Source organism: Solea senegalensis, linkage group LG15, assembly GCF_019176455.1.
Source record: "Solea senegalensis isolate Sse05_10M linkage group LG15, IFAPA_SoseM_1, whole genome shotgun sequence".
Lineage (NCBI taxonomy): Eukaryota > Metazoa > Chordata > Actinopteri > Pleuronectiformes > Soleidae > Solea > Solea senegalensis.
Window position 1 is genome coordinate 17,529,445 of NC_058035.1, and position 27,657 is coordinate 17,557,101.

The 27,657-nt window shown below is 39.5% G+C and overlaps 1 protein-coding gene across 1 annotated transcript in view; it reads right to left on the minus strand.

Moving 5' to 3' along the window:
* Window positions 1-16,810: 16,810 nt before the first annotated feature.
* LOC122781422 (contactin-associated protein-like 4) overlaps window positions 16,811-27,657 on the minus strand; it is a 62,425-nt gene continuing 51,578 nt past the window's right edge. Inside the window, exons 18-24 of the mRNA XM_044045054.1 lie at window positions 26,316-26,555; window positions 25,128-25,358; window positions 23,480-23,613; window positions 21,414-21,501; window positions 20,621-20,836; window positions 19,679-19,750; window positions 16,811-17,596 (exon numbers count right to left, since the gene is read on the minus strand). Coding sequence (XP_043900989.1) covers window positions 17,400-17,596; window positions 19,679-19,750; window positions 20,621-20,836; window positions 21,414-21,501; window positions 23,480-23,613; window positions 25,128-25,358; window positions 26,316-26,555 — 1,178 coding nt within the window. The 3' untranslated portion in view covers window positions 16,811-17,399. The remainder of the gene's footprint in view (window positions 17,597-19,678; window positions 19,751-20,620; window positions 20,837-21,413; window positions 21,502-23,479; window positions 23,614-25,127; window positions 25,359-26,315; window positions 26,556-27,657) is intronic.

Consider the following 27,657-nt stretch of genomic DNA (forward strand, 5'->3'; position numbering starts at 1 on the left):
AAACTTGTCCTGGTGCCTCCTGTGCAGCACCCAGGATCCACTTAAACACTCTCACACACACACTCAAAACATGCCCACCTGCAACCCATCTCACACTCACATGAAGACACACACACACACACATAAGGAAAAAGCTGTCGTAACACACGCACGCACACACACGTCCTTAGCGATGACACAAAAGGCAGAAGAATTACTAAAGATCATCACCGGGGGAATCTCTCTGTAGTGAGACGAAAGAAGAGGCAGAACGTGGCAGAGAGAAAGTGACAGATAAAGAAAAAGATCAGAGTTGTGATGGATGACAAAAGGAAAAGAAGAACAAACAAATGTCTCTTCTTTCACCTTTACTGTCTTCCTGTGTTCTTCTCTTTCTTTTGAACTCATGAGAAAGGTGAACGCTGACACCACTTACAAAGCTGGCAGAATATATTCATAATTCTTTTTTATTACGGTTATTATTATGGGTATTAAGTCTCCTTTAGCTCACATTCTTTCCCCCCTGCAAGATTATAGTATATTATTTATTCGTTTCTATACAACTTAACTATAATAATATGTTTGGTGGCAAAGACTCTGTTGCATAGAAGAATAATTTAATCCATTGTCCAAGTCTGAATATTCAAAGGCATCCTGAAATAAATTTACATTTAAATAACTATGTATGAGTGTGCTATGTACAGTACATGAATTTTGATGATGTGTTTGTGCATGTGACAGAACAAGTTGAAAAACATTACAAATGGCTTCACTGGAGAAGAAAAAGTTTGGTCTCAGCAGAGTGTGAACATTACAACATGACCAATAAGTCGTTCACTTTGTTATATCCCCACTGGAGTAACAGTTCTCAGCTGATTAATGGCTTTAATGAACGGGATGCTACGCTTTTAAGTTGGTAATGTCTTTATGAAGGATGGGATGGAAACAAATGGGAAACTCAGAATCAGTCAAAGAGAAAAACAAATTTATCCCCATCAATTACACTGATTTATTTTCACTTAGCCGTTCATACCTGTCTGCATTTAGTTTATTACTGCTGCGCTTAACAATTTAAAAGCATAATCCTGACACACACACACACACACACACACACACACTGAGGGAAATGCAATTAGGGAAAACACAAGCCTTTACAGGAACAGCTGTGTGGGAAACGGTGCTGACTGTGCCTTTGTATCCAGTCACACTAAACAGCACATGCACAGGTATAAAAACATAAATATAATGAAACAATGAAAAATGTAAATACTTTTAGTTTTAGTTAGAGGGGGTGAAGATTAAGACTGCCTTGTTCCTTTGTCTTCTCTGGCTGTACAACAATTCTTTCTTATTCCCTGAATAATAGCACCGGCTAAAGAAAATGTCTCCAAGTTCCAGCGACATAATGGGATTTTATTTAAACCCCTCTTCACAAAACCTAAATTAACATCTGCCTCTCGTGTCTAGTGCTGTCAATCAATTTCAAATGTATTTGTCACATACACAAACAGACGTCGTACAGCAGGGGGCGTCATCAGCTGTTTCACATGTAACTCAGTGAACTGGGGTTAGAAGATCTCATGACTTTGTGCATTTTAGCCTCGTTTAGTAAAGAGTACAATTAAAAAGGTGCGTGATTGCATTTGTCACACGTGAAAAGAAATCACGTATTTTGGTTATAGTCTTATTGGATGGTTTTTATTGTATTTCCACATAATACTTCGTAAAAGTAACTTTACAGAAGGAACCAGGAACCACTGGACTGCAACATGTACTCGGTGCACAATGAGCTCAATAGGCGTTACAACATGTTTTGTCCCTCCAATGTAGCACCAGTGCGTCATATTGTTTTAAATAAACGTCATGTTCTATTGAAGAACACCTGTACTACTGAATATTAGTGAGTATTATTTGCTCAGGAAAATGTTTACTGACGTATAAGGGTTAATTTTCACAACAGATTTACATACACCCTTTTATACAACCCAAATGCAGGTTTTAAGCACCTATTTCAATTTTTTCTATACAGTTTATTGTCCAATTATTGTGTAGTTATGGATAGCACAAGACAAACCTACATGTTTTATTTCCACACTAAAGAACAATACATATCTAAAATAACATATGTATGATAAAGTGTGTATAATATCCAGCTGACCAAATGTGTTAAACCCTTGTTTTAATGATTGATATCTAGTGATTTCACCCTTAGAGTCAGGTATCATCTCTCTGTGAAGTTGCTTCCAGCCTGCTCCTGCTGATTTTTATCATTCCTGTTTTATCATTTAGCAAGTTTCCTTCTGCTTGTTTTTAACGCACATTTTCAATTTGTGCATGAAAAAGCTGAATGAATATACATAAGATTAAAAACAAACATGAGACATGATGTTTAGTAAATATGTGGCTGAACATTCCTCAGCTTAGTACAAGAAGTAAAAATGACTACAGTAATAGATCGTAAGCAGCAACGAATCAGAACATGACTGTGTATGTAGAGCTACTGAAGCTGTTCACATTCTCATTTTCTGTGGTTATCATGACTTGAAATGTTGCACTACTCGCTGCTTATCTCTGTGAACTATTGTACTGTTGATGGTTTAGATTTCTTTTTTACAAAGGTTTTGAACATTTGATTAACATATGAAATCGATTTTAATGAAGCACCTTGCAAATGGTTGTTGTACACTGTGCACAGTCGGCTAAGTGTCTGAATACAAAATTACAGTTAAACCATCTTTCTGTATTTATATGCTCAGTACTTAATGGTATATAACATTAAATGCACCACTGCAGCAAACAGAGCAGATGCACTTGCTTAAAGTTGATTTTACTATTTACCACAGTAATGAAAGTTAATTCAAATGGGATTACAGCAATCATTCATGTAACTTAAGGAATGAGTTAATCAGGTGTTTTAGATTATTTCAGACTCTCTTCATTGTAAAGCAGCAGGCAACTCGTGTAAAGCTCAGCGTTTTAGAGACGAGGAGAAGAAGGGGGTGAAGAAAGTGATGTTTAGCTGTTGAAAGTAGATGTGATCCTCATCAAACGGAGGGAAAAAACATCTGTGGAGTGTTACAAACTTATCCAAAGTGTTTGTGTCCATGATGTTCATGAACCAGTGCAGCAATCTGAGCTCATGTTTCCAGCAGGGATTTATGATGTGTTTGATCGCCGTTTCTCACAGAGGGGAGAGAACTGTGTGAAAAAGATAAAAAGATGAGCGGAAACGTTGCTAGTCGGCTCACGCGCGGCTGGATTTTGACGGATGGCCTCAGCTGCCATATCTATTGATCTGTTGATCAGTTCTGAGAGTCAGATGGGAGCCACACAGGCTTTATGGCATCTCTAACAGCAGCCTGTAGTGTATCGCTGCTGTACTTATCTCACTGTCTTCTTATAAAACACAATTCATTAGCTAACAATAGAACTTTTGTAGAAACTGTCAAAGAGACAAACTTTCAGCGGCTTCTTAAATGCAGTGTTGTCAAGTTGCTGTAATAACCAGTGACACAGGACAATTACTGTGCTCCTGTCTGATCATAGCTGCTTTCAATTGTTGCTTGTGGACACATCAGCTTCCCTGTGTTAAACTGTATTCAGAGCTGAATAGTGACACTGTCCCCTCATGTGCAATGGAACAAGAACTTCTTGGTTATTTGATCCTGATGCTAATGGTGAAGGCAGGTTTCAAGCATTTGTTATCAAAGTTTAGTGTCTCTAATTGCACCATTTTATATTATTGCTGTCACACAGCAATGTGAAATAGGCTGGAAATGATGTACAGTAAGCTTTGAATAGTAAATCTGCTGACACTTACATACTTTAGTTCAAATAACTCAGTACAGTGATACAGACATGGACTCTGAGTTTTTCTGAGTTTGCCACTTACATAATAACATATACAGTCATGTATAAAGTACGTTAAAGGGATACTTGAGTAAAAGTACAAGTATTTTTTTACTAGAAAATGACTTTGATAGACGTTGAAGTCACTTTTTACAATATTACTTGTGTTAAAGTCTTAAAGTATATGACATGTACTTGTACTGTCATTTTCTTATATAAAATACACAGTACTTGAGGAGGAGGAGGAGGAGTAAAAGTATTAAAAAAGAGTAAGGATTGAGCCATGGTAGCTCAGTGGTAGGGCAAGTTGTCGTTCAACTGGAAGACTGTGGGTTCAGTTCCTGGCTCTGCTAGTCTGTACGTGTTCTTGAGCAAGACACTTAACCCTGTGTTGAAGCGTGTGGATGGCAAAACTATAGTGTAAAGCAGCTCATCAAGACTAGAACAGCTCTCTATATATACAGGCCATTACTAATTCTTCTGATTGTATTTGGTAGTAACAAAGAGGGCCACACGGTTGGTGTAGTGGTTAGCACTCTTGCCTTTGCAGCAAGACTCGGGCTCAAGCCCCGGTTGGAACAAGGAGTGCATGGAGTTTACATGTTCTCCCCGTGTGGGAGTGGCTTTTCTCCAGCTTCCTCTCACAGTCCAATAACATGCATTATGGGGATTAGGTAAAATTGGTCACTCTAAATTGACCATAGGTGTAAATGTGAGAGTGGATGGTTGTTTGTCTCTATGTGTGGCCCTGTGATGGACTGGTGAACTGTCCTATCACCCTATGTCAGCTGAGATGGATGGATGGATGAAAGTAACAAAGATAGTTAGAGGAAATGCAGTGGAGTAAAAGTTGCTAGAAATCTAAATAAAGTACAAATACGTGATTTTGTAATTGTCTGTGGGAGACATTTTCACAACAGCATGCAGGAAGCAGGATTCTCACCCATTCACTTGCTGTGGATTCCTCTGAGTTTTTCCTCACTGCATTCTCACATGAGCTCACATTAACCTCAGTTTATACTATAGAGCTGGCAGGAGGATCTCTGAGAATACCTTTGCAGACATTTACACTCATACTGGAATTCTGTCTGAAAGCAGCTTCAGTCTCAGGGCTCTGAGAATAAATTTGTCCCCTATCACATTTACACTGTATCCAATTTCACGGTGCAGGCAGGTCAGGACCAAAATGCAGGGCTGCCCTCCTGCAGTGAGCAAAAAATAACATAAGGCAGAAAACAGCATAGCAAAAGGCTGGGGCACAGGAGAACAGGAGAACAGATACCTTTACTAAACAAATCACCAAACTAAACAGATGAACCAACAAAGGAGAGTGAGAGCGCAGAGACTAAATACATGGGGGAGGGAGGGATAATGGAACACAGGTGAAACACCTCAGACAAGCACAGAAGCAGGGAATCAGACCAAAGAGAAATATCTAAAATACAACGGTCCGTACAAACACAAGAAAAAGCACAAATAAGTCTTCAACAGAAACATGAACATCTGTTGTCGAGTCATCTTTCAAACTCACATGGGTGAGAATATATTTCACATTAATCTAATCTGTAGCATTTAAGCAGGTCAAGCACTTCCCCTCGGAATATTCATGCACACTGTCAGACGCCTCTTGATATGAACTGTATGTCTCCGACTGGTGCAGCAGTCAACACTGGTGTGACATTTAAATAAAAAAGTGGACCAGTGCAGCCGAGCTGTCACACAGAGACAGCAGAGGAGCAAAGTCCGCGCTGTCGAGGCTGAGAAATCAAGAGTCAGATCATGACACTTCGTGTTTACATGGAGTCAATGGATGGAAGATTGCCCATGAGCCTCTGGGAGTGGGCCCTGGATCGCAGATGTCATGGCAGTGTCTGCAGATTTGACGAAGTGGGAAGCTCTCAGTCGGTCGCCCCCGGGGAGCAGGATGCCATGATGGACTGAATGCTGAGTGGGTTCCAGGGACACACCTCAACAATCCAAACACTGATGAGTGAACAGCTGCTCGGGTGTTAGTATCACATCACACCAATGACTGCATATCAGGATGAAACCATGACAGTGAAGCCAAACCATCTTGATCGCCCGTACTCCATGTTAGCAGATGGAACTTAGTACACAATAAAAACAAAGTCAAAGTATATACACACTGTCATTCTGGGTCATTCACAGCATATATACTGTATACTCAGCATGTAGATGTCCACTCTAACTAGATTAACATGCCAACACTGACAGTTTAAGTGCAGTTGAGGAATGTATAGAGCTCTGTATGTCATGTGACTCAAGTCATGGTGGCAGGAGAAGCCTCTGCGAAAATGAAAGGCACCAGTGTAGGTTTCAAGAAGTTCAGTGCACTTTAAATCCACAAAGATCCAGTTATATATCGGTGAATCAGAGAGACTGAATATATCTGGCCCTTCTAAGTTGTTTTTCACAGGTATAGAATAAGACTTAGTAGTTTTACAGACAGTGTTGGATTCTGTTCCTGATATGAAGTGATGACTAAACAAGTGGAATCCATGGATTATGGACTTCCTCACCAACAGACCACAGAATGTCAGGATAGGGAACCTGACATCAGCAACCATAATCCTGAACACAGGTGCACCGCAGGGCTGTGTGCTCAGTCCGGCCCTCTTCACTCGCTTCACCCAGGACTCTGCCCCCATCCACCCCTCCAACACCATAGTGAGGTTCGCCGATGACACGACTGTGGTGGCACTCATCAGTGGCAACACCACCGAAACAAAAGAGGTCTTCATCAGGAGGTCCAGGAGGACCACGCAGTCCCCTCTCTTCATCAATGGAGAAGAGGTGGAGAGTGTGGAGTCCATCAAATTCCTGGGAATCTACATAATGGAGGACTTGACGTGGACCCAGAACACCTCCAGCCTGGTGAAGAGAGCCCGGCAGAGGCTCTACTTTTTAGGAAAACTTACCCCCACAACTAACTTCTAGAGGAGCACAATAGAGAGCATTCTCCGTCAGTGCTGCACAGTGTGGTATGGAAGCTGCACAGTAGAAAACAGGAGGGCCCAGAGGATTGTGGGAGCTGCACTCCCAGACCTTGACTCGGTTTATGCCTGCAGAGACCAAACTCACCCGGGACATCCTCTGTTTGTTGTACCATCAGGTAGGAGGTACCGCACTTTAAGAACCCGGACCACCAGGTTGAGGGACAGCTTTTTCCCCAGAGCTGTAGCCTCCATCACAATGGAAGCACAATGACACAATGACAATAAAACTTGTCCTTATCTCCTTATGTCAGGAGGGGTCTGAGGTTCACATGATATTGCAATTACAATATTTGTGATAATTACAAAAACTACAGAGTTATCTTATTATAACTAGACATTAAGTGGCTCACAGGCTGGGAGTTTGAGAACTCTGGCATCCATGTTTTACATATAAAATAAGAGGAAGTATTTAATATTGTGAGATTATGGGCATAAATTGCAAATTCTGGCATGGTTGCCATTCATATTATTATAGAACTTATGTCTCAAAATCTTGTTTTTAAAATCTTCTCCCTCTAACCTTTTATGTTCAAATCAAGTCATGTTCACAAACCTTTTGTTTGGTGGACGAAAAACTTCACAGCTAGAAACTGTGCAGGTATAATAATTATATAACAATGATTTTGTCCACGAATCCAGGCTCAAAGTTGACAGAATAGCATTTTTTCACCACTTCATTAATTTGATGGGAAATCACATGCACAAGGCTAAGAATAATTAGGGCGTCACAAAAACCCTGGATGAGATGAGTTTACTCACTTCAACAAGAAGAGACCAATTCATCCACTTCTGCTCAAGTTGAGTCATATCAAGGCTACATCATGTAAAACCGGTTTGAACGGCTCACGCAAACGTCGTATTCATTCATCTAGTTGAGTGGAGGTTAACAAAAGAGAACGTTCAAATCTACAACCCCGTCCTCAAGAGTCAGAGAAACACACTGATTCATATAGGACGTGAAGGATGCTATGAGTTTAAATCTGCCCCTCTTTAACCTACTCATCCGAGTATAATCGACCTAATCCAATCAAACACAAGTGCATTCAGAGCAATTGGAAACAGCCAAGTGGGTTTGTAGAACTTTTAGAACTTCAAACTTTTAAACGACACATACGTACTGTATATGAACATGTTGACATGTGTCTAAATCTTGGTACTTATTAACCTACTCTCAATCACCGAGTAGTTTTAGTATTTTGGCCACTGTCGGAAATACTGCACAAGAATTTATAAATAACTTCAGATTTATCTAAAAAAGCATGTAAATCCTTATAAACAATTTTGAGGATGTTGACTATCACACACACATTAACACAAACAAACAGATGCAATCTAAACTGATACTGGTGGAGTGATTTTTATTTCTCACCATCTCTCTGAAGCTGCAGTTGCACATATACCAAACTCTCTCTCTAATCCTCTCTGACACAGCTCCGACACACAATTATTGGTTGTTTATCAGTCTCGATTAATGCCTTAATAGTAAATTAAATGGCTATCAGAAAACAAATTGTTTGAATGGACAGAGCTGACACCACCAAGAACTCCATGTGTCTACTCTACTCAGGCTACGCAGATGAGCTGCAGAATAAAATGGTCACTATAGACTGAAACTCTGCAAACATCTCTCTCTTTAGTCAGAGTCTTAACCACTTTAACCTTGGCTTGTATTTGTTGTAGCCCATAATTCACTAGTGAGCTAAACAACAAGCTAAAAGAGTACGTCCATTTTCTCCACCAGTGAGCAAAGTCATCGGTGCTGAGTACGGACAGATGAGTTCAATGCAAACCTGCGTGATAAGGAGGAAGGAGGAGCAGGCGGGTGAATGAGGTTTCCTTGAACACTGACAGTTAAGTTTCCCTCTTGTCACCGTTTGTATCCTCAGAGGGAGACACTTCATTTATCCCACAGGATGATAAGGGTCCACATCAGAGCATCACACACAGGAAGACTGAGGCCATTTCTCCGTTAGGCACTCTGAGGTGTCAATAAAGACCCAGAGAAAAAGGTATTTTTTCTTGATTTGCCGAAATCTGTCACTGTTTTGCTGACTTCAAGGCTCTGGAAAAACAGTAATCCATCACTGCCTCCACTCTCTGGATCCTTGGCTTTGACCTTGAGCCAAAACCAGCATTGCTGATGTATTACAGCGTCTGAGACTGAATAATTACAGGAAAGTTGATGACCTTTAGCACATGGCCTGGCCTGATAATAGATGGGTATAAATATGGACAGAGAGGTACAATCTGAACAGGGACACCACTGGAATTAATTATTTCTCACTCAACATAGGTGGTGATGGCACTGGTTTTTTAACGTCTAAGCCTCAAAATGTCCTTTTTCTTTTTTTTTTTGCTTATTTTAACCATAAAAGGGCCAGAAAATGTCCTGTGAGTAAGTGCGTTTGCTCATTCTTCCACAATAACTTTCAGTTATTTACAATTTACTGCATGTTAAAATAGTAAATTAACAATTTTAAATGGTTTTATTTAGAAAAAAAACACACAAGCACCAGGTTTGTGTTAAATTTGAAATGATCAATTGAAATTATACAGTATAAAACATATTTAAAATAAAATTTTGAGTCTTTATCTCAATTTCCAAAAACAGGAAATGGAAACTATGTACAGGCGTTTTTCCAACACTCTCCTTCCTGCAACAACGCGAGTTAAATTACTGCACTGACCACATGCAACTGCTCAGTAACTGCAGTAATGCAAAGTGCGCTTGCGCAAACGTATCGTCTGGGATACGCTCGGTGTTAAAGGGTTAATATGTATAATACAACATTAATTATGGCTTTAGTATTTGCAAATTTGACATTAGGTACGTTACCGATCTTTGATTTAACTTTTAATCACAATTGGCAAATGTGCAGATTGGAGATTATCTAAGAAACACACAGTCACTCAGGAATCGCTCCAACTATTTCATTGAAACAAGTACACGATATACAATTTTGTCAATTATTATTAAATAGCCAATTTTGCAGAATACTTATGTTTTGTACAACATATGTTTAGAAAGGTGCTAGAAATACTATTGTGTTCATCACATTTATAACACGTACAGATGAAACATGCGTCCCAAGGGCTCACACTAGTGTTTTAGTGTTTACTTTGGCAACTATACGGTAGGAAGTGTGAGAAAAGTGTGTAACTTGATTACACACTTGATGATAATCAGTGACTCAGGCTGCCAGAAAAATCTGCTCTTATTGTTGTAAGCTGCACAAACAGCAAAAGGAACTCCTTCTTCGAGCTCTGAGGTCTAATAACACGCTCCTTTTGGATGTTCCATAATCCCGACTAAAAACCCTGAACAATCTGGCCTTTTCTGTAGCTGTCCCTAAAATTGGGATTAAATCTCCCCCCAGCATTGATCACCAGTTTTAAAGACCCACCTCTCTTTAGTCTTCACTTCAGGATAAGAATAGTCAACCCGAATACTTCTATCTAGACCTTTTTACTATTTTATTATGTTACCATTTTACTGTTTTACTTTCATGTTTTAATTGATTTTATGTTTTATACCTTTTCATGTTACCGAGGTACTTTGGTCAACCTCGGTTGTTTTGTGATGTGCTCTAGAAACTAGAAAAAGTTGACTTGACTTGACTTGACATTCTGTCGCTTTAAGTAACTGTAAAACACATAGTTTACGCGACGTTTGGTCCTCACAAAGCCACAAATACAAGGACACGCACAAAAGCAGGAGGGGCAGACAGAAACCCAAACTGCGGCTATCAAACTTCTCTGCTGCGCTGCTGCAAGCTGTCGAAAGTCGTAAAATCTGTCTGAGCTCACATTGATCCATTTGCAAATGTATTAATCATGTTCCCCAGGTGCCACAGCTTTTAAGAAAAAAATCAAGCTCCATCTTTAATTCATTACACAAAATGTATTAAGACGCGGCGGCAATAAGCACAAAAGTAGGGTGTGCACATTTTCCCCTCGCAGTCAGAATAAAAAAAAAGACACTTTCAAAGCTCTGTTACGAATCAATATTCACCGCCTTTGTATTATAATGATGTTTGAGGTTCACATTAGTTAATTTAAACATCAGTCTGATGACACACACACACACACAGTCAAACGTCAGAAAAGTTCTTTCTTCATTTCTTTTTTTTTTTTTTGTCATGACAGCAAAGCCCTGTTACACATACAAAGCAGAGAGGTGCTGCGGTGATGGAGGGGGGATATTTATAGGTTTCAGATCGTTATAGGTGATGCAAGTCAGGTGCATCGGCTGCAGCAGGTGAGGCGAGTGTCTCTGTAATTGAGGAGCTGCTGACAGCAACAATGGGAAGTTTGTGACACCGCCTCAGCTGACGGGGGCCAGGCTTCACGTTCTCACAAGTGAATTTATTTGTGCATCCTCTATGTTTGAAGATTATTTTAAATGTCAATACAACTCTGCAGACTCATTTCTACACTTAAGAAAAGCTCTGTGATCACAGGGATAATTGAATTTTTGTAAGAAATTAATATCGTATGCATCCATTGATGAGCGACCTCAAATCTACTTAACGGCTGAAAACCGAAAATAGGCCTCTTAAGCATCTCCAGGGAGTCTGGGTTTAAAAGATGCCCTCTAGAATTGATAATGAGGCGTTACAGATTAACCCAGTATCCTCTGGGTGTGTTCGTTCATCATCAGGCTCAGTATTATCTCAGTTTAGGAGCTTTAGACAGTATTTTCAGAGAGACAGCAACGACCTCATAATTATTCCCAACAGACCCATGGTAGCCTGGGACCATCTAAAGTGGAGTTCTTGTGAAGGGCCATTTAAATTAACCCTGGATGAGAATTGTGTGTCAACGAGTACGACATCGTGAGGGAGCCGAGTGAGAGAGGACAGGCAGAGAGTCTCAGCGTACGTCAGTTTAATGCCGCAGCTTTGGAGCCCCACTTCATTTTGCTCTGCTGAGAAAGACAAACATGGATCAGGGAATAATGAATAATGTTCCGTCATCAAAGTTTTCAGGATCACACGTGTAAATTAGGTTAAAACAGCACAGTGGATATTTTTATGAGATAAACCACACCTGCAAAAAAATGTAGTCAGTAATTTAGAGTCAGTAATAACTAAAATACAGCCAGTAACTCATTTGAGTGTGTAAATTGTTTTTCAAATCAAATACATTTTTATTTGTATAGTTCCAAATCATACATAACCTCAAGGCAGCACATAATAAGGCAGAAACCTTACAACATTATAAAGAAAGGAGAAGAGAAATCCGACATTTCACACAATGAGTAAGCACCTGGTGTCAATGGGAATCTGAAATCTCTGGCACAAGCAGACACAAAGGTCTACAGCCATCTGCCTAGGCCAGTTGGGGTGAAAGGTAACATGTGGGACAGAGTGTAGGGGAGCGGGACAAATGTGTGGAGAGAGAAGGCAAGATGGAGGACATGGTCAAGATGAGCTGCTGAAGTTCAAACTGAGCACAACAGATGAGTTAAGTGACTTTGAATGTGACATTTATGTTGGTGCCAGACGCTGGTTGAAGTATTTCAGAAAGCGCTGATTTACTGGGACGTTCCTGCACAAACATCTCCAGGGTTTCCAGAGAAAAAGAGAAAATATCCACTTAAAAGCAGTTCTCTGCCTTGTTGATGCAAGAGGTCAGAAGAGAATAGACCACACTGGTTAAAGATTTCAGAAAGGCAGCAGTAACTCTGACAACCACATATTACAACCATGGTATACAGAAGACTCACATGGTGCAACCTGAAGCAAATGGTCTACAGCGCAACAACAGTGGTCACTTTGTAGGTATAATGTGTAGCGTAAAAGGAACGTTACGCCGTTCCTCATGAAGATCCGTCCTGTCACTACTCGTCAAGATCACTCTGTTGCTCTTTCCTCTCATGCAAATATAGTCTTCAGGTTAACAAAGACACACAACAACATGGCACAGGCTCATTTTATCCATGGGCTGCAAGTGTGGTGTGAGCAGCTCAACCTGTGCCTTGTAGGCTGCTGACCCCTGACCCCTGACACTGAGGTGTCCACATGTTGTCAGAAGGGCTTTTTAACAGCTTGGTCAAGCAGAGGTTGGGGGTGGTCAGAACCTTCACCGTAACACAGTCAAGAGCAGCAGCAGCACTTGGGTGAAAAGTCTTTTAGAGTCAATAAATATCACATTCATATTCTGGATGCAACTACGTGCATGATTATGATGGATGTGCAGGCGTTACAGACCCAGCGACCTCTGCTGTTGTTTATGATCTCTTGGTGACTTTCAGAGCTGTTTCTGTTTGATGTGCTGCAGATTTCTAATCAAATAGGAAGAGTTTTGAAATGGTCTGGGGTTTGAATATCCTACAGCAGTATCATAAACGCTCGCCACTTGTTCTAAAGGTCCAGTGTGTAAGAATTAGTGGCCTCTTTTGGTGAGACTGCAGAATGTTACACATGGAGGAATCCTCTGCTCACCGCTCCATTTCCAAATTGCACCAGGGAAGAATTCATGTAGCCTGCAGGTAGCATCAAAACTGTCTGTTGTGGACTGTTGTAAAAACACGGCGGTCGTAGAGTTGACCTGGCTCCTGATATAAATATAAAAGGCTCATTCTGGGGTAATGAAAAACAACAAACAACGAGGGGATTGTACACTTAAGAAAACATAAGTGTAATTGTTTTATCTTCCATTTCTGCCAAATTAAAATAATTTCACCTCAAGTGTAATCCCTATGCGTTTAGCAGGGGTGTCAAACTCAAATGATTTGGGGGCCAATGAGCGTCTCGTCTGGTCAAGAGGGGGCCAGTGGAAAAAACAACAACAGTTTCAAATTAAAAGCTTCAAATTAAAACACAATATTGCATCATGACATCAGGTGTGTACTTCACAATAAAAACAAATTTATGATGCAAAATGAATCTATTAATATCAAAGACAGGGATATTTATTTAAAATCGTGTTAATAATTAACAAGCCCAGTATAGTGCAGCAGTTCCCTGACCTCACTTTTGAATCTGCAAAACCTTTCGATAACTTTTCGACTTTGATGTGTCTAACTCATTTACATTTAGGGTGCAAATCGCCAAAATGGACGCCAAAATTCAAAAAGGCAGACTTCCTGTTGAGTTGAGGCCATGGTTACGGTCAGATTTTTTGTTTGTCTTGGTCTATAACATCTTCCTGCCAAGGTTTGGGAAATTTAGTGGAACTTGATGTATGCTGAAGTTACAGGGTAACTACAAGAGTACAAGGTTCACTTATTTACGTGACCGGGCCCTAACAAGCGTATTTATGTATGTAGCTGATAATGTGATAATTAGATTAGATTGGGGAATTTGCTGGAATAGGCCGCTGACCCCTTATTTATTATTATTATTATTATTATTATTAAAATTATTATTATCATTATTATCATTATTGGAGACATACATATACAAACATTATACTTGTGAGTTATATTACATTGTAGCTACTTTAAGGAAAACATAAACAACAAAGCCACCTCAGAAAAAAAGACCACCCTCATATTTGTACTAAATACCACTGTGTTACATGTCAGTGGCTCATGAGAAACCAGAAATCTTCCACTGAAAACATGGAACCCTCTTACAACAGACTAACTCATTTTTATTATACTTTGTTTTCATTCTTCTATTATTCTAGTGTGGCCATTTTCCATTACAATGCTCTGCTCTCTCTCTCAAGTGATAATGATGTTCTTCTCACTTTCATACCCTGACCTTTCAGACAAAGACAAAGATAAAATGCTCTCATCAGAGCAAACGTGCTGGGGTATTTTGCAGTCTACACTTTTTAACACCAACAAAAAAAGAAAGCAAAGAATAAATAAATAAAAAAAGTCACTGGCTGCAGATAACTTTGATCAAATGAAAGAAATGTTCACCACCATAGGGAACAACAACAAGTATCTAGCCCTTAAATGTCAATAGGAAGGCTGATTCATATTGAATCTGAATAGCAGATTCACAAACCTCTAGATGTCCTCCAAAAGAACAGATTTGACAGACGCAGGAAGTGTTAAACATCTTCACACAGACACGTCATCAGTGAGTATTCTTTAGCCCCTTAACCTTAACCATTACAACAGAATGCCTTATTCCAACCCTTAATTTACCCTTTGAATGGGTGACATGAGAACATGAGGACCAGCCAAAATGTCCTCACTCTCCATGGTCCTCACAAAGATACCCATACAAGAACACACACACACGTCTGCCTGCATGTATTTTCAACACATACTGATTTGAGTGTGAATATTGGTCTATTGTGTCTCAGAAGTTTGCATTTTTGATTCTACAATTTCATTGCACTGATAGCTTCTCCTTCAGTTATGGTAGTATTATTGACAGTACGTTAGGTTAATATGTACAAAGCTCAAACTGGCTTGATGCGAACAAAAATGGATCAAAACGCATGCATAATTAATGTGTTGTTTTTTAAATCAAATGTAAATACTGTTTACCCACAACCCTGTAGCAGCGGTGCCTGTCTCTACCTCAAACTTTCTGTCACACCAAACACAATTACTCATAACAAATGAAGCCCACATTTCTGGTGTCTCTTTTCGCCTTACAATCAAATTTTAATAACATAATTGATGGTGACACGCTGCGTGTTTTGTCGCAGGAACATAATAATCATGTACTGTTACTGTCTTCACTTCAAATAACTGAGGTGAAGCTGATGTTGACTCGTGATCTGTGTTGTTTGCCTCCCTCATGTGTCGTTACAACAAGTCCTCTTTTCGTTCTCCCTAATGAGGTGTTATTAGATGCACAGATGCGTCGCTCTGTAAATAATAGCCAGAGACAGCAACACAGCTGCTGTCATCAGGATGATATTGTGTGTGTGTGTGTGTGTGTGTACAATGGGCTGCTGCAGGGGCCGGCAGAAGCGTATGTGTCCGTATGTTATCTTTCCAGCTTGGGAAGAGTCTGTGTCGTCCTTTGACAGGAATGAAGTTGACATCCCCAGCACCTAAACGCTTCACAAAGTAGAAGAAGGTTGAAGTTATCTCTTCTCCGCAGAAATGTATATAATATATATGAAAAATGCCGCACAGCAAAGAACAATTCATCACAGCCATTAACATGTGAGGATATGGTAATTAAAATTGTTGTTTCATGTTTAACAGAGATTCAATTACAGATGAAGAAATTAAACAGAATGAATGATTTTTTAACTCCGATTCTCAGCGGGTTGTCGAATAACAGCGAGTGCAATCTTCAAATAGTAAACAGGACAGTTTGTTTTTAATTATTAATCGACCACATGCACAATCCTCAAAGAGCACTGGATTATTATTATTTTTTTTACTTAAACATTGCCAGTATTCATTTTTAGACCCAGTGTAGCGCTGCACTCGCGGCTGCACTCAGAGAAAATATCATATTAATTAATCTAAGTCTGCTTTGTACCACTTCACAAAGACTTTTACACAGAATGCTTTTGGAGCCATGTGTAGCAGCCGTGTATGCGACCACTCAAAAAGAAAACTCTCCAGAAAAAAAAACCCCAATCATTTTATTTTCACAGAACACAAGTGTTTTTGTTACTAAAACATTAAAAACTCAAAACACATTGACATTACAGTAACTCTCCAGCTCTGTAAAGATGATTGTGTTGTCATCGTGTAGTAGTGACACAAGACAAAACAAAACCTGGAAGTGACTTCTCTTTGTGTAAAGAAACAGAACAACTCCTTCAGTGCCGACAAAGAGCAACTCATCAACTTGTTTTTATTCATATATATTTATTAGTACGGCCACTTTTCATAACAGTACTCTCTCCATCACCTGATCATCCTGTGCTTCTCATTTTCAGGCCCTGACCTTTCACACAAATACCTTGGTGGTGTTTATATTAAAAGATACAAATGCAGAGCAAATGTGCTGGAATATTTTGTAGAATATACTGGAATTTGCTTTTTTTCCCCACCCCACTACCAAAAAAACAACATAAACCAGACAAAGGGTCTAAAGGAAAAATAAATATAAGTCATGTTTGGCTTTAGAAAAGAAAAGCTGGATGGATTCATCTTTGAGACTTTTATAAAATTAGAAATGTTCAATGTGAGTAACATGAAAACGATTTGTTTCATTGGATGCAAGAAGAAAATTGGGGGCTAGCAAACAAAAACATTCTGACAAATTGTAAATCTCACTCACTCACTCAGTCATAAAATGTTTTAGAAATATCACAGACCAACAACAATAACAAAATGCATCTGCTCGTTTCACATTGTCAAACTTCTCAATAGAATAGACTTATTGATATAAAGTCATCATTTTTACGTGTTTAGATATTTACACTTGTCCTACAGATCCCACATATATAGACCCACCACATTGTTCTTGTGCATCACTATATACAGTACATAGTCTTTACAAAAATACAACCACAGAAGCAAAAAAAAGAGAAAAAGTGAAAACTGAACTGTCTGTGTCTTTCCGTCTTGTTGAGCCACTGCTCAGTTGTTCAGTGTCTGAGAGGTTTGACAAGGCATCACAGTCCCTGTCTGTCTCTCCAGCCTCAGCAGTGCCAGGTCAGGAGAGGGTCCACCTAAATAAAATATTCCTTCTGGTTCTCACTTGGTCCACTGTGTGAGCTTGTCTGGCTGCTGAACGGCAGCTCCGGGCTGTTCTCAGCTTTCACTGTTTTTATTTCCGGGCTTTGAAACATCCTTTGCCTCCTGTAGAGGAGTCGGCCCATTATGGCTAACGCAGACAGCGTCACAAAGATCACCACCGCTATCACACCTACGAAGCAGAGATGTGGGGACAGGTTAACTTTGCATTATGTTACGGAAACAAATGTCTGTTTGATTGTCAAATGAGTTCTCACCATACTGATTAAGCAGCTCGGAGATGGAGGCAACAGCAACATTGTACAACTAAAGCAAGATGAGTGCAAACACACTGGTGTATTTTTGAAAACTCAAAGAAAAGTGAATCGTACTGCCACAAAAACAAGTTGTCTCGCCCCCAACTGCCCCTGCGCTGCAGCTATATAAAAACAAACGCTCCCTCAGTCAGGCCTGATAATAATGCTTGACAAAGCCCGTTTTCAGTATAAAAATAATGTTACGTTATTTCTTTTCTAAATAAATAAATCAAAACGCAACAGTGTTTGAATTTGAAAGGCTCAATCACCACCAGTCAACTCTAACCCATCACCAGTGAAAACAGATATGTAACATAAGTTACTTACTTCATCCAGGGAATGTAAGGGCTTTCTCTGTGTCATTTTGGAGACACTCAACAGCTCAAAGGTTTCTCCATTGCAGAAATGCCAAAATCAGCCAAAGAACAAGTTTTCTTTGAATTTAAATCTGGAGAGTTCATCTTCAGCTGCCACCTTTCTACTTTCTACCACTACTCAAACTCTGAGACTCAGTAAACTTAAGTGTTGAGCATGGCAAACAACCCAATTTGAAGGCACCATAATTACAATAAATTTATATAGGCAGCCAGACTGGCCACCTAAATAAAGGGTCCAATACCAATACACAGAGGGAGTATGAGGTCACTATTTGTTCAGGGACAAACTATCACAACCCAACACAAAATAAGAATCACAAGAACAAATGTTTGCATAATATAATGTCTCGGAACATGTTTACACTGCCATTACGGTGTCAGCTAGTTTTATAATCTTATTTTAGGTAAAGCAGCCATTTCCAAGATGCGTTAGTGTAATAAATGAATCCCATATTCACTTTACACACATGTAATCTCAAGTAAAATAATTCAAAAAAATATCTCCAGCAAAAAACCTCTGTGGGTCCTGACCCAGTCTTTAGGAATGATTGCTATATAGATGTATAATAAGTGATAATAATAAAATGTTGCATAACGTCATATAAATGTAATACTGGAACCTCAAGCCTTCAAGTCTGAGGAGTGAGAGTGGACCTGAACTATAGTGACGCCAAAAACAGGTTCACACAATTAGACAATACTCTTTTCCACTCAGACGTTAAGTTTGACGAGAAATTCTGGACTTTAGTATTTTTCCAGTGAAGCTTTGGGTCAAAATTTAGAACTATAATATTATATTTATATAGATTTGTCTGTAAATTGCCATTGTTATAAATTGATGGTGCATGATATTTTTAAATGTTTCACAATGACACAACCACTTCAATTAAAGGATCAAAATGACCAGTCTTTAGTCTGACAGCAGCAGCCTGATAATTGAGTCATCATCAGTCCATATTAACCGCATCCCAGTTTCAAGATAGTAACATAATTACATACTGTACACCTTATGGTTTTACAATTTCCATCACAGAGTCTGATTTCAGTTCAGCAGAATGTGCAGAAAGTATCCGTGTGTGTGATTTGTTGAGGTGTTTTAAATTTGAAATGTAATGCAGCCAGAACATTAGAACACTGTGGGACCTTGCACATCAGAAAAGCAGAACCAAATTATGAAACCGAACATGAAATAAAATATCTATTTAAAAAAACAACAACTGATAAGTGGCCAAACAGGCAGAAGGAAACAAATTGGTTTTGCTCCATCATTAGTGGTGCAGTGGGCTCATTTTCTCCCGGCTCCCAGGGGCAATTTCAGCTCTGAGAAGGTCTCTGCACAGATGTTAGCAAAATTTAAAAATGGACAGTCGTGGTGTAAAATCATTTGTATTCCAATTAGTTGCGTTTTCCTTTGTGTACTCAGACACAGTCGTGCTGTTTGAGCTCAGGGTTTGTCAGGGTTTCATTTACCCAGCATGCAGTTCCGTGTTAAACTTGATTGGTCCTGTGTTCAGTTCTTCTGTTTCAAGGTGTAACAGAGGTATAAGAGGAAAGTTTTTAACAGTGTTGCAATTACTGTACCTCCAATTAGAGCTGAGTCGCTCCTGATGGCGTTGACTAAAGGCTCACCTGTTCCCACGGATTCAGACTGACCTACAGCATAAACAGACGGTGGGTGTCGACAAAAAGGAGACAAAAAAAAGATAGCAGTACAGTGAGAAAGAGAAGAGAACATGTGTATAAGCAGGGAGAGCCATCAGTGACATGAAAATGAAAAGGAGCTACTGCAGACAAATGCACAGGAGAAAAAGACTCATGATGACACTCAATGACTCATCAGTGAGAGCAGTATATCAAATATCAGAGTACAATCAACAATACTAAATCTGTGCCCTTACATTATAAGGAACCCAAGGGAGGCAACATGAGGTTAGAGAGGTATACCCCCCTCACAGACGGCTGGACAGCCTCACATAATATTTATTAATTAAGCCCAAGAATAAAGGTGTTTGTCTAATTATATATATATATATATATATATATATATATACACATACATACATATATCCCAGGTAAAGCAGCAATTTCCATGATGCATTAGTGTAATAAATGAATCCCAACTTCACTTTACACACATGTAATCTCAAGTAAAATAATACAAATTCACAATATACGGAGACCCAAAAAATATATCTCCAGCAAATATCCCACAATGCAACATGTAACTGCATCCACTCTGAAATTGTATGGGTTCTTAGACAGACATAAACAGACAACAATTCAGTGAGCCCTTTGCACAGCAGCCATGTTGATAGGTCACTATTAAAAAAAAATCACACATTAAGAACACTTAAATCAATTATAGCTGAGTTCCATTTAGCTTCCTCAGTTCCAGACTGTACACTGGCTCACTGTCATATTGTCCTGACTTATTTGAAGTGAACAGAGTCACTAAACCATGTCAAAATGGCTGCTGTGCAAAATGCCCATTGGCAGAGGTGATGAAGTAATTTTTCCTCTCACCTGACTGAAGATGGGTGGTTTCTGCTGCGTAGGGATTGGCTGACATGGAACCACAAATGGACTGCACCAGTGGACCAGTGACGATGACGGGGCTAGTGTCAGGGTGGAGTAGGGCGGCTTTCAGAGGGCTGATGGAGTTAAAGAGGACAGCAGAGAGGCAGCCTATGAAACCCAGCGAGCTGAGCTGAGCCAGCTCTGGATCCATCTCACCAGAATCTGTGGAGGAAAAGATTTAGCTGATTTTATCAAAAACAACAACAACAACAACAACAACAAACCCCAACTCACATAATTGGTTCCATCTGAGCATGCTGACAAACAGCAGTACACCTGGGTTAGAATGTCCCTCAGCCTCTCATCTCATTAACAACCTTTTTCTTAGTCTGCCTCGAGAGACACAATTCATAAAGACCATAACTAGGTCATGACAAAGTAAATTAAAATGCTGCCATGTGTCTGATCGGTGTAACAGACACAAGACAGAAAGGAAACAGGAGCTGAGGAAGAGTCCATAATTGATACCTTAAGTATTGAATCACTATAGTTTTCATAGATTTATATTTTATAATCACTGAAAAAAGGCATAGTAAAGTATGACATTCAACATCACGCCACACAGAGCTTTGCAAACCTTGTGTAAGTGAAAAGCAGTGGAAAAAAAACAACAACATGATTTGCATTATCAAGCTGTTGAATACGATGATTTCAAGAATAAAACTTCACATATAGATTAAGATTGCACTGCTGTCTCTCAGTTGGGAGAGTCTATGTCTTTGATTGCTTTGATACTTACTGTACAGTCTGCCAAGAACCATCAGCCTGATGCCATTAAATTCTACATCTGATGTGAGGTTGAACTCCTCTTTGGGGTTCTGGTCAATCTGAAAGAAAATCAAGAATTTGCATTCTGATTTTAAAAACTAAACATCTCAAGGATCACTGGCAGGTAAATACTTAGTAATTTACAGTATCTTAGTTAGGAAATTTGTGTTTGGTCGATTATTTCTTTGTACAATGTTTCTTGGCAATACATCTTATAGCCGAGCTTATCATGCTATGGACTCTTGTGCGGCATCTCCCTCACTGGAAAAAACAAGGCCTGTCATCATTGGAGTCAGAAAGATATCGAGATGAGATTCTGTAAACAGGGGCAATCCCATATGTCCACAGTCTGGGGCCAATCTCTATCCTCCAAGATGACAACGCTCGCCACCAGCATGAGGAGCGGTACCAGGCTTTTGTGGCAGTGTATGGTTCTTCCACATGCTACTGAGGCCCCTGCTTGTTAAATGAGTTAAAAAGTATATATATATATATATATATATATATATATATATAAAAATATATACATACATATATATATAGATATTTTTAGTCCCCCAATCCTGTAAGGCCTGGGATGCTGTGGATCCAATTGAACCAATTAAGGGAACCACAATGCAAGCATGCTTTTACTTTGAAACAGGTACAGACAGTGTTATGTTGGTGACATATTTTGGTTGGATTTAATTGAAATAATTGTGGCCTAATTATTAAAGAGGACATAGCCCGGAAGTGCCAATTAACGCTGCGTTTGTGTGTGTATCTGCGTCATTACCTCGTTTATGAAGCCCTAAAAGTCCATAATAATCAGTTCAGCCACTGCTGAGAGCACAGGGTTAAGGTTTGACGAGCACATTTCACCACTCCTCTAAACAGCAGCGCCTCCTAGTCCGGTGACGTACTTTCAACCGTAGAAGAAGAAGAACTACTCTTGTTGTAGCTGCTGAGCTCCGTACAACCGATACGCTCAGTAGCTACAAGAAGAGTAGTTCTTCTTCTACGGTTGAAAGTAGCAATATAAAGCAGGACACAGCACCAAACTTCACCTAAAGGAAGGAGCAGTGCCAACAATACATACAGTATATTCCAATTTTTACAAACCGTAAAAATTGTCTTTGCATGCTTGTTTTGTCGTTTAGCATGAGCCGGCTACAGGCTAAGCTACACGCTACGCTCGTGTTTCATTTGCATGTGTGTTTATCATCAACTTTATAAAGCTACAAGCGTCCTGCAGCAGTCTTTCACTTGTCACAGTGTCTTCTGACTCCGGATCAAATGCGTAAGGGATTACGGCATTACTCAATGTTTTGATAATTGCTAGCGGTGCATCCGCCTTTCCAGAGGGGGAGCTGCGGGTCTGAGAGCTGACGTGCCAATTACGTCACTTCCAGGTAACTGGCCAATCACAAGACAGTCCGTGTTCTGGTCTGAAACAGCGTGGCTGACGAGAGCGTCAGTGATGAGACATTTACAACGTCTCGTTTGTAGCGACTAGGACGTTTTTGACCACAAAAACCTCCATATTTCACATATAAGTGAGATAGGATCATGCTATGGCATCTTTAACTTTTTCCTCACAATTACAATATGGACTCCGAAAATACAATCAAACTAAAAATAAAAGACAAAAAATGTACTGTAAATATAATGATATTTGTAATGTCAGTGTCTATATATACATATGTTGATTTTAAGACATTGAAGGCAGTGAATTAGACCATTGTTTTTCCTCGCACTTCCACAAAAGGAAGTTAGAAGAGAGCTGCATATCATGTGGGAAGTACAACTTATATTGTGTCTTTGAATCAGGAGCCCTGAGGTTATACTTTAAAATTACGAGTGAGTCAGCAGAAAAAGTATTATATTGAACCTAAGAAAAATAATTTTAAAAGGATTGACAGAAGCTCAGGCTATTATCTGCCAGCGTTCCCTCTTCCTGGTGGTCCCTCCTTCTGTTCTCCCTGACTAAGAAAGAAGGCGGTGAAAAAACACCAGGCAGACACAACGCAGGCTTTAATTCTTTAGTGAATTTATAACCTGCATAGAGACAGCATCTGCTAGTCTGCAGAGAGTAACGGTGTGAAGGTGTCCACTGGCGAGTCTCTTCACATTGCTCCTCAGGACTTCTGCATCTCTGCTGCTGTCCAATCTGTATCGCACCTCCAGCTTATCTGAACACACAACACAACACCAAATCCTGTGTGAGTGAGACTCCTGCATTCACAAAGAACAAAACAAGCCTTGATGTAATTGTTGTCATGCAACATGTTTTAAAATGTAAATATTTCAAGAATTTTGAGAAGGGATAATAATCAGAGAAGAATAATTCAGGTCGAATTGCAGTGGTTAAAACCAAGTTGATGATTCTGTGTAAGAACCATTTTTTGTCAGTAATGGTGAAAATGTCCCCTGTTCAACATGGAGTCCCCTCTTTGTGGGTGACACCAAAGTCCACTGTTCTACTGGTTCACAAGCATGCATGCACACACACACACACACAATCATTGGAGAATCCATTAAAAGCAGAACTATTGAACATTTTCTCCACTTAATATGTCCTTCTACTCATCATTGATGGATATTAGTAAGTATTAATATTTACAACAGCACAATCTGAATAACAAATCTAAAATTAATCAATATTTAGAAAATGAGGGCCAAATAATGCCAATAACACAACAGAGAATCAAGTCAATTCGTAAGATTTTGTGATGGGAGGAAAATATATTAAAATATTCATAGGAGCATATTGTGAATGCATGTATTCCTGCTGAGGCCACGGTGTAATCTGAATATAGAAGAGACTATGTTTTCAATGCATAATTCATATTCCCTAACACTTACATTTTGTTCTACACTTGTTAGAGTCGGGGAGACAAAGCAAAGTGAGAGGCTGTCTTACAGGGTGTTTACACGGTAATGGCCACAATTAACAAGTGACAGGAGTCTGAATTGTTCTCCTTTTAACAGATATTTTAAAAGCGTTTGACAGTTTTCCAACTGAGGCCTCCAACAAGTCAATCTCAAATGGAGAAATATTTGTTGAAGGCAATTCAGATCACATTTTGAGCGCTGATTTTTTTCAAGTTACAGTGGCTAAATAGTACATTCTTCTTGTTGAGAAACCAAAAGTCACTATAACAATATATTCAATCCCAGGATAGGAAGACATAACATTTGTATGGTTTGTGAACATGCGTTTGACAGACGAAGCTTGATGGTCCAATTGGAAATAGACAAACAAGTTATCTTTAATGGATTAGTGCAGAAAGTCTCATGTCTCTGAAGTCCAAACTTTTCCTATTATGAGTTAATAAAAAGGAAATGATTGACTAGTAGATGAAACTTGATACTGAGTGTCTAAAACTACCAAAGTAATACTGTTAAAATAAAAGGCTGGCAATATTTTTATTTTTATTTTTATTTTACACAGATTCATCACGAAAAACACCAAAATCAAGAATGTGTTGCAAATTCCAAAGCTTGTCTGTAGAATTTAGCCTCAAACCAGTTATCTCAGGCTTTGGCTGCAAATACCACACTTTCTGGTCTTTTCATGTGATTTGTTGAGTGTAAGAAAAATCAAGACTTTCACCAGACCTAAAGTATAATTTGAAGTTAAGAGCCTCAGAGCAAAATACGCAGCAGCAACTCATAACATGGATAAGTGGATGTGAGTGCTCACCGTGTTTGTTGAGCAGCAGAGCCAGGTACTCTCTGTGGTAGGAGCCGACGTAGAGGATCAGAGCGGGACTCTGGCTGGTCCTGAAGCTCAGGGAGATGTTTTCTGCTCTCAGCGTCATGTCAGAGTGCACGGAGGAGGCCACCACACTACTACTCCTGTTCAGTACGTTCACCACCTGCTCCTTGAATGTGTAGCTGATGGACGTTCCTGACTTAAAGCTGGCTGAAACTTCTGCAGTTTGACAAAAAGTTTGTTGCTTGAAACGATGTTGTTATGTTCACACTTGTAAATGAGATTAACTTATCATTTCACTTTTCCACATCCACTGTAAATTGCTTTCTAGAGACAGTATGACCCCCAGTTCAATTTGCATATACAATATATACTGTTTCCCTTCACACTGCATCAGAGTAATAACTACTGTCACAGTGGGACTGTATCCGTGGCTCATATATTTTATGTACAGCATCTCGGCAGCACTAACAATGCCTAATTAGTGAGCTGATGAATCAACAGCCACAGGAAAACCAGCTGACAGGTGAAAAGAATAACACAAAATCTGCCGTCTAATTATAACAAAGTCGAGTATTAGCTGTGGTTTTTGTTGCCGATGCTTCTGTGGAGCTCAGACATTCATTATTGGATAGAAAACAGGTTGCATTACTGTCCAGTTGTGATGGCTCACTTTTCCCATGATATTGTCTCGCTGTGAAATTATGAACGCAATGCATACATGTCTCAACTAATATGCACATTTCTTTACAGAATAACTTATCAAAGACAATAATAAGCACTTATTTTAAGGTGTATAAAATAACTGCATTACCTAGATCAGTTTTTGCACTCATTGTTATAGTTCTGTTGTTATTTGCACAAAACAAACAGAGAGGAAGGACTTTAATGCTGGATATAAGTGCACATAAAAATATTAGTCATAACGGTGTGAGTTGGAAAGATTTTAAAGACCATGTGTCCTGATTTGAGGCAGATTTGTAAATAATTGCTGCCCTTCTCCTGGATGCAGCTGACCCACTATCATGCTGTGTTCCTCATATATTATTGTCAAACTCATTTTCTGCTGTTCATGTCTGAAATCAGCTTGTATTTTCATTCATTTCAATGTTACTTATCTAAATCTCTATGACAGCCTGAGATATTGGTGAGACGCAGATGACAAAGTGTCTGCACCTCTGTCACAGAAAGCTCCTGTGTAAGCTGATGAGCCGCAGTCACAGGAGAAGCTGTTGGGTCTCTCCACACAGAGACCCTGGTTCTGGCAGAGGGAGCCATAACTGCTGCAGTGGCCTGGACATCCCGCCTGAACCCCAGGGGTGATCTTGGCTCTCTCCTCTAGATCCAAGGTGACGCCATTCAGCTGCAGAGCACGAATACAACCTCGAAAGCCCTTCTGCCTGGACGCTGTGCCTCCTGAAGACACACATAGAAGAACATATTTTTTTAATAGAATTTATGGTTTGGTCTGGTGTGATCGAATAATGTGATGGATAACATCAGGAATATTTGTGTTCGAGTCAGGCTGTGTGGCCGGGTCACATTCGGGTTTTAATAGCAGCAATTTCTCATCAGGAGTTGTTTCTCTTTTGTATTTTTGAACCCTTTAACATCTAAGTCTCAAAATGGACCTTTTTACTAATTTTAACTATAAATAGAGCCAGAAAATGTCCTGTGAGTAAGTGCTTTTGCCCATTTTTCCAGAATAGCTTTCAATATCTGGCAGTTATGTACAACTTACAGCATGTTAAAATAGTGTATTAACAATTTGAAATTAAGAAAAACAAAAAGTTTAGTTGTACACAAACACCAGATTCAAATTGGAACAATATAAAACATATTTAAAATAACGTTTGTTTGAGTTTTTGTACAACCACAGGCCAAACACAGGTCTATCTGGTGACACAGACCCTGACTCGGCGGCTTCCTGCAACAGCATGAGTGAAATTACTGTAATAAACACATGTTGACTTGCAACTTCTCAGCTTTCAGACACCGTTGGAATTCTTTACGATAGCACAAACCGTCGCACAATTAGGGTGACGCTCGGTGTTAAAGGGTTAAGCAGAGTTTTACATATGTGGGAATCACAGGCCTTGCTAACATTACCACAAGCAAGTTTCTATGCTAACTGTTTTGACCAAAACAACAGTGCGCCATCTACTAGACTGAGAAGTGACGTGATACAGGGAGCATATGTCGTTGGCACCTAACATCGACAAAAATGGGAAAATGACAGAATTTTACCACCGTCAACTCCTCAGTAAGGAAAGTCGCTATTGTCTGTCCTATGACATTGGTTTGATTTGTCGCTAGGAGGAAAGTCACCAGATTTAGCGGCAAAGTCGTCAAATTGGCGACACTGAATTTTACATCACAGTGACCCCAGTGGACCTTTGTGGACATGGAAAGTTTTTTTTTAGCTCATGCTAATTAGCCCCAACTGCGTTTGGAGTCAGAAATCCGAATTCGGAGAGGTGATTTGAGGACACATTCCTGAATCTGGTGTTCAGTTTTC